Raw genomic sequence first — 13228 nt, 5'->3', positions numbered from 1 at the left:
CATTACTCAGGTTGCAGAAATTGCACACTCAAAAAAGGGCAGAAATAAGGCTGTCCTTGTAAATTTAATGTTAGTCTCTTAGGAATGTATCTTAGGAGATAGTAAGCACCTAATTAAAGACTTATTTTTCAATGGATAGGGCTCCACCTCAACTCACAGAATGAAGGGATATTCCAGTAATGAACATTACATTATCCACACTTTGTGATTCTGTGTTTTATTGAGTGAAATTTTCCCATCTCAGTTCAGAAAGTAGAGTTGTGAAATTCTGTAATCTTTATCTCTGAAGAGTTTTGTGAACATTAGCAAACTTGTCTGCGTATTTAGTGATTTTTCCTGATTTATGACTTCTCATTTTCTGTGCCATGAAGATACAAGGTAAAATTATAGTGAATGTGCCCAGTAATTCAGGGTGCTTAATAAGAATTTTTGTGTACCTGATGTAGCGTTTTCTGTGTTCCAAATACAATAACAAAATTAAGATATTGTCCTTTTTCTTCAGATATATCTTCCTCATTAACACCACTTCAGAAAATGCAGTAGGATTCTCCAGATGACACATTCACTGAACAATCATGACTGATTCTCAAGAGTAGTTTCCATGCGCGGAAGAGGCAGTATTCTATGGAAAACCAGTATAGTATAGTCCTACTCTTAAATTCATAGTATTAAATCCATGCTAAATGTAATATAATATGTTTACCATATAATTCGTTGAAGTGGGCTACCTTACATTTGGTATTGCCTAACATTCATTTTGACACTGTAACCTTTGAGGCTTTTTTAGAGTAGCTTTCTGTGTTCATGTTCCAAGGCTGTGCTTGCCTCATTTTCTTCTACTCTAACTTCTGTCATGCGACATAGCTTTGTCATGTGGCCATCTGTCAGAGGGCACCATTCCAAGCTGGTTTACCCACTTAGAGTAATATGGCAAGAATAAATTGCAAGCCACTGGGTAGATGAGAGCTGCATGGAGATGGGGTACTTTGGCTGTTTCACGAGCATACTTAAACAATAGTAGAGGAATGATGAAACTTGTGAATCTCTGTGTTCAGTCCAGGAACAGTATGATTTACTGAGAACAAGGACTCGGGCCTCTCCCTCTCTTCATTCTGCTTTTCCTCTGTTTCCTCTCATCCCACTAATTCTTAGTCTTCAGTCTTCTGGCAGAAACATACTCCTGATGTAGTCTTCTCTTCCTTCTGCTGATTCTCTCCCAACCCAGCCAGTCCCATTTACTTCCCTCAGTCTTTGCATAAGTCTCACATCTTACTCTGTGGGTTCACATGCTTCTGATTCCATTCCTCCTTAACTCCCTGCTCTTGACTTTTAGCCCTACTCTCCGCAACCTGCCAGTTTGCATTCTATCTCCAGCTCCACATTCCCATCCCATTAGCCTTTTTGCTTCTGCTGCCTTCTGCATCAGAGCTTCCCATTTTGCGGTGGAGAAATGACCATGTCCTTTCTTGAGACTTCCTGGGCCTTCAAGGGGATCCCTGACAACTTTGCAGCTTTTGGCTCTGATGCTTAAATCTAAGGCCCAAGAAGAAGCACAGTTGTTGGAATTGCGAAGGATTTAGCTACTAAAATAGAAGAAATCTCTCTGAGAATGTGCAGATTAAAATCCCCTTACCTCCTTGCACAGAGTGACATTTGCTGGTTTTGTGGTAAGTTGCAAGAGAGTGCCTTGGCTGAAATTCTGTTCTGGTCCCATAGCAAACCAGAATATTGTTAGAGTCTTTCAGAGAAAGTTTGCCCAGGATGTTGAGCACTGGCAGAATAATTTTTCCATGAAAGAGTTTTAAGGAAATGGTTAGACTGCTTTAGCTGAGGTGTTGAACCAAAACAAACAGAAGAGCCCAGCTTGACATACGTTCTTGGAATTGAAAATTTCAGCCTGATGACATGACAGTAAGACCTTCCTTGCAATTCTTTATACCTGTGGGAATAATCAAGCTGTCTTAATCTATAGATGCTCTTCCAGTCAGTATAAAAGAAATGAGTTGTAAGGAATAGGATTTCATTTTCATTTATAGTCAAACAAAAAATGTGAGCTTCCTGGAGAAGCAAATCAGCATTCTCTTCTCTCTCGCCAGCCTGCTGTCTGCCTATAAACCTTTTTATTGGTGATGCAGTGCTGCTGCAGTGAATCAGGTGTAGGTATTTCTCAAGTTCCCTGAGCCCTGTGGTAGTTTGCTTTGAAGTCAGCCGCCCCACTATGAAGGATGCAGCCACCTTTAAGGAGGAGATGATGCTGAGTCCTCAGAAGTTTGTGCAGACATTTACGACATGCTCAGGCCTTCGGAATACATATGACTGCTTCTGTATCTTAGAAAAAAAAATATCCAAAAAGCATTTACTGAAATGCTTTTTAGGGTATGTCAAGTCATAAACACTAAGTGCTTGACAGAGTGACTCTGGCATCCCTAGAAGTGTGAGTGTGCCATAGCTGAGACTCAGTGTGTGTCTTACGCCTGGGCAGCTGCACTGAACTGAAGTGTCTCCGCCTCTGAGTTGCTTGGGTTAGAAGCGAGTGCCCTGTCAGCTCCTGTGCCTTATCGTGTGAAGGGCAGCGCGTTTACAGTGAAGGACTGGAGGATGCAATACCTGAGAGCCGCTTGAGCTACTTGCCGTACTTTGTGCCAACCCTGCTGAGGAGCCACATTTTGGGCTGTTGACACTAAGTGGCTGCTGTGCGGGGCGTATGTCTTCCTAAGCTTCCAGTTAGTACATTTAGATGCTTTTGTATATCCCAATTCAGTCTTCCTTTTAATCTTCTCTCATACAAAATAATCTCTGGCAGTGTAGGGTGTGTTTCTGTGCGAGAGAACTGTGCATAAAAACAGCTGAACTCCTGCTGGCCATTTGCATAAAAATCAAGATTAGTAGTGCCACTTAAATAATTTTTACGTGGAAATGACTGTGGTTAACATTGTCTGTGTTTAGCTTTTGTCTGTCCAAATTTACAAAGAGCCTGTGATGTCTCAAGATAACTTAGTCCTGAAGATGTCTCCATGGAAACAGAATCTTTGTTTTGTGAAATTTGCTATCTGCTCCCTGGGCTTGTTCCTTGCCACCTACAGTCAGATGGTGCAGCACTCTTGTACCCTCAGCATCCAGCACAGGGAGTAGCTCATACTGACATTTCGTGATTGTAAATTAGGTAAAAACGAATAGCAGCAAAATAAAAAGGCTTTTCAGAGAAGAGAAATTCCATGTCTTCACAAGTATCATTAAAGATGAGGAACAAGAAGAACACAGAGAGTGAGACAAAGCGTGAAGCCTGCAGAAGAAAAATTGCTTCCATTAGAAATGCTTTAGGCTTTTTCCTGACTGCTTTATGGAGAAAAATCTGTACAAACAAGGACGAGTCTCTGCTCTTTTTCCCTTTCTGCCATGATAAGCTGATGGTAGCTACGTGTCTGCTGATTTGGTGGTGATGTACTCTATGATGTAAAATCCTTGGAACTGCCAGTTGAAACCCAGGCCAGCTTGGTAATGTTGAGCAATTTTTTCTGGTTTACTGCTGTTCTGTTGATTTTTATAGGGAGCAGTTGGTTTTCTACAGTTGTCCCTTAGGAAAAACAAAAAATTTTCATTAATTGGGATTGCTATCAGTATTTACAAGAAAAAATGCTAAACTTCTTAAGAAGCAGAGCTCCATTCTCTGATCAAGCCTGAAGTGCAAGGTGTCTGACTTTCCTTCCTAATACTTGTGCCATCTTCCTTTCAGATAGAGAACTGCATTCATTACTGACGTCAAATTTCCAAGAAAAAAAAAATCCTTTTCTAACATGCTGTGTATATTTTTTGATCACTGCTCTATGTGTTTTTAATGATTAGTGATTTTAATGATATCACTGTACTATACAGTGATAATTCAGAATATAGTCGAAATGTACAATTCCCGCCCTTACAACAACAATTTATTTCCTTTCTTTTCTGTTACTTGTTAATGCTGCGTATGAAATCGTTATCCCTGGCAGGATTAAAGGTTTTACTCTTCTTTGCTAAAATCTCTCGATTAACTTTGCCCACTGCACGCTGTTTCCCTTTGATTCAGGCCAGAGGCATTTGTGTTGGAACATAAACGTTGCATAGCGGAGGGATGCTCTGCCAAGGCTTGGGTGTCTAGGAAGCCTTTCCCTCAAGCTTTAGTTGCAGTCTCCTGCTGTCTGCTAAACTCTTCCAGCAGATTGAAACAGCAGGTAGCGCTGGTTATGCTACATACTTAAGAGCGTTTTAAATTAGCACATTTTATTTACCATCGTGCGGCTTTCCTTGCTGGCTGTTTGGATAGGTTGAAAAGATGGAAGGTCGTAGGCAACTTGCTGAATGCTCCTGGTGTCAGCCAGTGCCCATGGTGTGGGAGGTGATGGGAGGTACTAACACCTGCACTGGCACAGCTCTCTGAGCTGCTTTGTAGAATCCTAAACAAACACTGCTTAGGTGCCCCAGTTTTTTTAATAGGTTTAAATCATTAATTAAACCGTTTCTTAGATCATAGAAGCTTTGCATACACAAATCATGAAAGCAGATCCAAGAGCAGCATGAGTGACCCAGCTACCAGACATAGTGTCAAAGTGTAAACTGATCTTCAGGATTTGGGATTGTAAATAAACTGTCATATGCAACCATACCTAAGGGACAGTCACCCCTTCTCCCTCTGTTGTTGGCAGGGCATTGGGGTAGGATGAAAGACAACAATTTTCCTATGACCTGCAAAGCAGGGATTGTCTGTTTGGGATGGGGTGGATGTGTTTGACTTCCTTGTGCAAGGAAGGCCAGAGTAGATGAAGGGGGTTGGGTTGCAGGATTTGCAGTTTTGCTGTTGTGATTCTTTTGGATACAGAGGACTAGGGAGGCTGGGGATGCTTAGGTTTGGTTACCCAGGTGACACTGGAGTGTGTAGTAATTTTAATTGCTACAACTTTGGGAGTGGAAGGGACAAATGTGCTGATAAGATAGTATTCCTAACAAAAAAAAAAAAAAAAAAGGATATTTGAATGAAAAATACATTGCCTGAGAAGCACAATTAACACATGTGGTGTGTTATTCAAATTGTTTTTTATTAAAAATGTAATAAATTGCTGTCTTCTCCTCCTCTAGATTGTTTACTAAACGAAGAGAATTTCTCAGTGAGGTGCCCCAAGCACAAGGTAAGAATCCTCACCTGTATTAGACCTGGTTTTTTTTGCTGTCCTCTTCTGGTATTTAAATCTGCTTTAATAGTTTTATACCTGGATAACATTTGTAATCAGAGGTGCTTTTTTCTTCTGTGGTGCGTGCTTGCAGTATATTCTGGGGGCACACATCAGCTTTAGAAGAATACAGGGAGTTTAAGAAGATAAGTGAAGATTTTGCCATGTCTGCTCAGTTGTTCTTTAGACTCTTGATGATACGTTAGAACCAGCTTCTTTTCCTGCCTTCTGTGATAGAACTAAAACACTGCTCAATGCATCTGTTCAAGTGCTTTGTTGAAACTGTGGTGGTTTATTTTTCTTGGATTTACTGAGGGTGCAAGAAGGAAGAAGTAATAGCTCATGGAAGGGTTTCAACAGCTTTGGGAAAGCTGAAGCATTTAGACGACATCATGAACCATTGTTATCTATGTGAAATACCTTGCCCTAGTGTTGTGGTTTAACCCAGCAGGTAGCTCAGCATCACACAGTCGTTTGCTCACTCTCCCCTTTTGCAGTGGGATGGGGAGAGAATAAAACAAAAAATAAACAAAAAAAAAAAAAACCAACAAAGTAGAATTCAAGAATTGAGATATACTATTTCCTAAGAGAAAAGCAAAAGGAATATTGTTATGACCATATATATATATATAGCAAGTGATGTGCAAACAATTGCTCGTCATCCCCTGAGCAATGCCCAGCTACCCCAGTGAGCTGAACTTCCTCCTTCAGAACTCCTTCTGCTTGATGTCATCTGGTATGAAATATCCCTTTGGCCAGTTTCAGTCAGCTGTCCTAATTCAGTTCCCTACCAGCTCCTTGGCCCTTCACTGCGAATAGCCTTGGCTTAGCAAGTAACTATAAGCATCCGTGTGTTACCAACATTGTTTTTGTCCTCAAACCAAAACACAGCATTGTACCAGACCCTCGGAAGAATTCTGTCCCAGCTGAAACCAAGACATCTAGTTAAGTGGTAGCTACTAGACTGAGTCCTTTGATACATGTTTGGCTGTTTGGATCTTGACTCTTCTAAAGACTCATTGTTCCCCATTTTTGGTAATGGATTCAGCATGATGCTTATGCCTAGAGTGTGGATATACTTTGCTGAATGCAGACCAGTGGTGCTGGACTTCTATTGCTCTGTGTGGAAAGAGGAGACGTAGCACATATTCTCTTGTGCATATGAATAATGTGATAAGGATTAGGATTATCCATCCTCTCTCTTGTCCCCTAACTTCCCCCTGTCCATAAGTGAGGTTGCAACTCTGGGACACTGTGGGTATCCGTCCACTGGTTTTAAATGCTCAGGAGTCTCCAGAAAAATGGCTACTCTTGTGGCCAGTTGGATGGCATATAAATGGTGTGAGAGCATGGATGGCCCATGCTGGAAAATAAATGATAATAGGGAACAATTCAGTTACTCTCATTTAGTCTCCATTTAGTTCTTGTCTGCAGATCTCTTCTCTGGCTAGAATTAGACTGACATCTGGTGGTCTTTTGTCTTCACAGATTATCTTTAATCTGTCTTTTGTAAACATAAAATAATTAGTCTCATAGTACTTTCTAGATTTTTTACTACAATATGATGTATTTAGACAGATGTATTTAAAATGTGCTGGAAGATTCTGGAAGCAGTGAGTCTGTGATCCAGAACTGGCCTACTTTTCATCATATTAAAGAAAATAACGTACTCTGTGCAATCCTGGAGGTGATGTTGAAAATTTACAGCACGTTTAAATGGATGTATTAATGCTGCAATGAGCCTGCAGGTCTCCCCAAACGAAAATTGAAAGGGTGAGCTCCCTTTACTGTGGAATGTAACAGCAGAAGTGCCATCTGCTGCCCGGCTTTGGATACCTGCCTGTAGAGAACAGGAAGATGACGTCTTTGAGAACTGTTTTATTTTCGGTGCCTACTGCCTGAAGGGAAAGATAGTTCTGAAGTTTTTCATATCTGGCTTGGGTCACCAGTGCTTGCATTGGTGATGCCCAGACCATGAAAGGAAAAAACTACTTGGAGGAATCCAACTTCTGGAGATGATAGTGAAAAGGCACATTGGTTTCTGAAGTAATCTTGGGGAGCAGGAGGGGGTAGACTGCTAAATATGTTGATTGAGGTACCTCATGAAGCAATAAAAGTTGTGGATTTTGCTCAGAACTGTTCCACTTCCACACCTGCTGTGTTGCTTTCAATACAGAAATTCAGCATCAGCAACTTTTGACACTGCACTTTGTTGTCATTTGCTTAGTAAATACACAAATCATTTGCAGTCAAGCAGGGACTTTTTTTTTTTTATTTTATTTTATTTTGCCTGCGTGTGACTCAGCCCTTGCTCTGTGACTCACTGAGCGTTTCTGGCAGCATACAATGTTGCCCTGCTCTTTTTATTGTAGTAATTGGGAGGGGGAGTTCCAGCCAGTTGTAAGGTGGGGCCAGAAAGGCTGAAAACGACTGCTTTAGAGTGACTGGAAAACAAATTACTTCAGTTCTTGTGCAAACTATGAACATGAGCAACTGAAAGGAAAAGACACTTTAGATTAGGCCATTTAAAACCAGGCTATTAGGTAGCAGCAGTTGAACATTAGTAGCTAATTAGTAGCTGTCTAATATCTCACTCCTCTGTTCTTTAGTTAATGGGTGGAAGAGCTAACTTCATAAATCCACTGACACTCAGTGAGTCCCCAGTATAGTGCTTCTTAGCCTTTTTTTAGTCCATGCCTCACGTTGGTAAATACACCTCATCATAATAAGTGGCTCCCAGAGAGCAAAGGTGCTTCTTGCCTCATTAACTGCGCTTAACACTTCAGGCATAAGCAAGCTGTGTCCAGAGGGACCTGTCCTGCCTTTCCCTGTGTTCCCCAGTGGGCTTTCCCATTTCCTTCTGTCAGCATTGATGCTTCAACCATCCATGTCCTGAATGTGCTACTTTTGCAAAATAGCAGCTTTTATCACAGGGAAAATGCTGTCTGAAAGCTAATCATCTTCTGAAGGGTTCTGCTTCCACTCACAGAGCCAGCTCACTGTGTGCTGCATCAGAGTCAGTGCTGTTGCAACAGACCTGGTGAGGATGCAAAGGCAGAGAAAGGGAAGTGCAGGGGATGAGATGCCTCACCTTTGGTGGCACTGCAGTCTTAGATCGTCTTAAGCTATCCGTGGGCAGTTTTAAGTGGTGTTGCTAAGTTCATTCTACCTTTCTGTGTTAAATTCTATGTTTCTTAACCAGGCTTCCATGTCCCAAACTCTTTACTTTTGCAAATTTACCTGCTTTAGGGAAAACTCTGTCTGAAAATCTGTGTCTGGTTTCAATACTGACTTCTCTTTCTCTCTCTCGCTTTCTGTATGTTCACTTTCCCTACCCCTGTCTTCCTTTTCTCCCTTGTTTTCTTTTTCCTCCTCCTTTTGGCTTGCTGGTTTGTCAGCCCCTCCTTCCTTGCTCTCTTCCCTCCTTGCAGAACAAGATGGTGAAAGGCAGCCTCAGCACAGAGCAGTCGGAGCGGGGGTGAGGGGGGAAGTGTACTCCTGGGAATGGAAATAAAAGCAAGCACAGGTGAGTTGGGGAGAGCTTCCAGTTTCCACCTGCTTTCTCCTGTGGCTCCTTTACCTGCAGTGCTCTTCCCCACTTCTGAGAGATAACATGGTGATCTCATGTACGTGCCGCAAACCTGTAATTACTAACTTTGGTTTTCTTTTTTTCCTTCTGCAATCTGTTCAGGCTAGTCACTTTGGGGTTTTTTGTACACAGCAGTTCCTTCTGTGTAGTGATGAGAGACAAAGCTTGTTGCAGCTGCCCTATTGCTAAGCCAGTGGCAAAAATCTCCTTTAATATCACGCTCTTAACAATCTTTTTTCTTAAGTGACTGGTAGTTAATAAGTTTCTGGTTTTGTTTTGTTTTTGCTTTTTTCCAAGTTCATCAGTGTCTTTGTGAGAAAGAATTAATGATACCAATGAGTTCAAGATTACTACAATCTTGGTTTACCTGTTTTCCAGAAATGTAAATATAGGGATAAGTGTATTGATCTTATCAGGAGTGCGTTCTATTTTCAGGATAGCATTTTTCTTTATTTTGCAAATAGCTGTGGGTGAAAGAAGGCCGAGCTGTATCCCCAGGTGACCACAAATTCAACTTCCTAATGTTTCTTCCAGTTCCTTACAGCTCTGCCCTCTGTATCCAAGGTAGCTGTAGAAGTGTTTGGTCAGCATAAGCCAAAAGGGCTATGGGAGGCAGCAGCTCTGCTCTTGTGCCCCAACTGCCCAGCTGCTCTTCCCTTCGGCCTCCCTCTTTATCTAGCCCATGGGTGTCCAACGTTTTGGCTTGCCTGGACAGCACTGAGTGAATAGGAATTGTCTTGGGCCACATATATGTAAATTGCTCTGAAAGTAATATTTTCTGTTTATTTACATGGAAAATACAAGAGATACAAAGAGCACAGCAGCTGTTTGGTAGAGCAAATTCTCAGAGCTACACAACACTATTTTTCAACATAGTCATCACCATTAGCTCTGCATTTTTGCCAGTGATGAACAAGAGCCTACATGCCATGCTCATCAAAACCTGCTCCAGCAGAGGAGCAGCACCCACTGCCCCATAAACATTCAGTAAACATTAGTGAATGTCAGTGTAACTTTTTCCTCATGGAGGAATTCAGTGATTCACCTTTCCTCCATACACACTTCCATGTCAGACACCAATTTGTCAGACTGCCCCTCTGCTGCCCTCTGTCACACAGCAACAAAACCTAAGGGAGTATTGGTGGGAAGTTTCACCTTCTACTGCGATACCATTAACATCCACCTCTGACATTGTGGGCCAATATAATAAAACAGGAGGCATTACTTTCAGAGCAGCCTTCGTAAAATATAAGTAACAAAACAATTTTTAATATTTTTCTTAAAGCAATTTCAAAAAGAGAGGAACGAAAACATAAAACTAATGGGATATGTGACTTTGTGAAATGAATGCATCGCCCTGGTTCGATGGCAGTGGTTGCAATTCATAGTGAGGTCTCAAGGTACTCATCAGAGATTTTTTGAAGAAATTTTGCACTTCCTCTAGTTCATCCTTGACAGTAGTTGTTCAGAATGTGTGTACTGCCAACAAGTGATGACATGAATACGGTGTGATTGTGAAGCGAAGGATATTTCTCTCTGGTAAGAGAGGGATTATGAAGGTCTGGTGAAAAGACACAATCAGATTCTGGAGTTGAATATCTGATTGCAACTGTATACATTCTATTTGAAAATTTGCAGGTAATGTATTTAGATCAACTCAAAATAATATTGCAAACTTTTTTTTTTTTTTTTGCAATCTTGAAACCTGTTTTCAAATTCCTGTATCAAAATGAAAAGCTCACCTGTGTATTCTTCACTGTTCGGAGCCCTGTGTTTAGCCAGTATATCCAAATGCATACTGGTATTTGCTGTTGAGCCAACACTGCACAGCACTACCCTTCCTGTGCCCTGCTTTTGGTTGACACAGCCTTAATAACGTTCTGACAGTTTGGTTGCTGCAGAGCAATGGGGGATGTGCCTGGGGCTACTCTTCAGGGAAGAGCTGCCGCCTTTATAGCGCGGGGCAGGAGGTGGCCACATGCAGCCCATTGGCCGTGAGTTGGTTGGATGTGCTTGCTCTCACCTAAGTCTTCAGGAGGCCACGTGTGAACTTGGTCAGATATTTGATGTCTGAAAATTGTGTTTTGCCATATTAGTGTATCAGTTTGAATCCTTTTCTTAATCTGATTTGCTGTATGTGTGGAGTGAGAAGGGAGTAGCACAGAGGTGGGAATTAGAGTGGGTATGATGAGGATGGGATTTCTTATTTCCATCAAGTACGTTGCCGTGTGGTGGCAACAGGGAGGTCTAGATGAAATCATGATTTCAAATTAGTTCCTCTTGGCATATTTTCCCATAAACTCTAGTTCCAAAAAATCTTCTGACTCCATTTCAGTGCTCCAGGTGCATTTCTTGCTTAGCTGGCCATTTCTTCAAAAGAGGTCTTCAAAAGAGGCAAGAAGGAAGACCCAGGCAATTATAGGCCAGTCAGCCTCACCTCTGTCCCTGGAAAGGTGATGGAACAGCTTGTGCTGGATGTCATCTCCAGACAACTGGAAGAAGAGGAGGTTATCAGGAGTAGTCAGCACGGGTTCACAAGGGGGAGGTCGTGCTTGACCAACCTGGTAGCCTTCTATGATGTTGTCTCTGGCTGGGTGGATGGGGGGAGAGCAGTGGATGTAGTCTACCTTGATTTCAGCAAGGCATTTGATACTGTCTCCCACAACATCCTTATAACAAAGCTGAGGAAGTGTGGGATAGATGAGTGGACAGTGAGGTGGGTTGAGAACTGGCTGACTGGCAGAGCACAGAGGGTCGTTGTTGGTGGTGCAGAGTCCGGTTGGAGGCCTGTAACCAGCGGTGTTCCTCAGGGGTCTGTGCTGGGTCCGGTCTTGTTCAACATCTTCATCAATGACCTTGATGAGGGGATAGTGGCCACCCTCAGCAAGTTTGCTGATGATACGAAGTTGGGAGGATTGGCTGACACGCTGAAGGCTGTGTTGCCATTCAGCAAGACCTGGATAGGCTGGAGAGCTGGGCAGAAAAAAACCGGATGAGGTTTAACAAAAGCAAGTGTAGAGTCTTGCATGTGGGGAGGAATAATTCCATGCACCAGTACAGGTTGGGGGATGAGCTGCTGGAGGGGAGCTCTGTGGAAAGGGACCTGGGTGTCCTGGTGGATGACAGGTTGGCCATGAGCCAGCAGTGTGCCCTTGTAGCCAAAAAGGCCAATGGCTTACTGGGGTGCATTAAAAAGAGCGTGTCCAGCAGGTCGAGGGAGGTGATCCTCCCCCTCTACTCTGCCCTGGTGAGGCCTCATCTGGAGTACTGCGTCCAGTTCTGGGCTCCCCAGTACAAAAAAGACAAGGATCTCTTGGAAAGAGTCCAGCGGAGGGCCACGAAGATGGTGAAGGGCCTGGAGCATCTCTCCTATGAGGAAAGGCTGAGTGAACTGGGTCTGTTCAGCCTTGGGAAGAGAAGACTGAGAGGGGACCTGATCCAGGTCTATAAATATCTAAGGTGTGGGGGGCAGAATGGCGAGGCCGGACTGTTTTCAGTGGTGAGTGGAGACAGGACAAGGGGAAACGGCTGGAAACTGCAGCATAGGAAGTTCCACACAAATGTGTGCAAGAACTTCTTTACAGTGAGGGTGACGGAGCACTGGAACAGGCTGCCCAGGGAGGTGGTGGAGTCTCCTTCTTTGGAGATGTTCAAGACCTGCCTGGATGCCTACCTGTGCGACCTGCTGTAGGGAACCTGCTTTGGCAGGGGGGTTGGACTCGATGATCTCTGGAGGTCCCTTCCAACCCCTACAATTCTGTGATTCTGTGATTCTGTCTTTTTGTTGCAGCACTACAGGTGTAGTTGCTGTTTCATGTCTGCCGTCTAGCCTGATTTTAACAATCCCTTTCCCTCACCACCATTTTACTGCTTCCAAATCACCTTTGTCACTTCATAATCTTAATCTCCAATTAAATAACTGGAAAGAGCTTTTAATTTTGTTTTCTGTGAAGGATGAGGGGTTAACTAGAGAATTCTGGTTCTTCTGTATAGTAGCAGAAGACAGAAATTGCCTTCTCCGTGATGATTTTTGAAGGTAGGTTTTTAAGGAGCTAATGAATATTAATGTGTTGCAGAGACCTTTGTGCAGCTTTGTCTTCCACATCATTTTCCTTCATTCTTTTTTTTTGTAGATCATAGGAATGTATTGGCTTAAGACCTTGCAAGCTGTGGAATCTCAGCACTATGTTCACTGCATGGTTTAGACATCTCTCTAAGGCATCATTTCTTCCCGATTCTACTTTGGCTTCAAGTAGTTCTTACCTAAAGGTCCTGTTTAACCTCCTCTCTGGGGGGCTGAGAATGTCTTAGAGGTTCGTTTATGCAGCCTGACCTTGTATCCCAAAGCAAAAACCGTGCAAATCCAAAAGATACAGTTCTTAAAAAAAGATTTGCTGTATTACAACGGCAATTAACAAAGTTTAGAGGAGCACTCCTG

General features: G+C 42.7%; 1 protein-coding gene across 1 annotated transcript in view; it reads left to right on the top strand.

Moving 5' to 3' along the window:
- The window catches only part of TCF20 (transcription factor 20), a gene marked incomplete at both ends in the record, with an annotated part of 100769 nt that extends 92086 nt beyond the window's left edge, over positions 1-8683 (top strand). Inside the window, 2 exons of the mRNA XM_079549449.1 lie at positions 5110-5159; positions 8600-8683. Of these exons, the coding sequence (XP_079405575.1) occupies positions 5110-5159; positions 8600-8683 (134 nt within the window). The remainder of the gene's footprint in view (positions 1-5109; positions 5160-8599) is intronic.
- Between the last annotated feature and the right edge of the window lie 4545 nt (positions 8684-13228).

This window comes from Tetrao urogallus (genome assembly GCF_951394365.1).
Source record: "Tetrao urogallus genome assembly, chromosome: 1".
Classification (NCBI taxonomy): domain Eukaryota; kingdom Metazoa; phylum Chordata; class Aves; order Galliformes; family Phasianidae; genus Tetrao; species Tetrao urogallus.
This window is presented reverse-complemented; position numbering and strand designations above follow the sequence as displayed.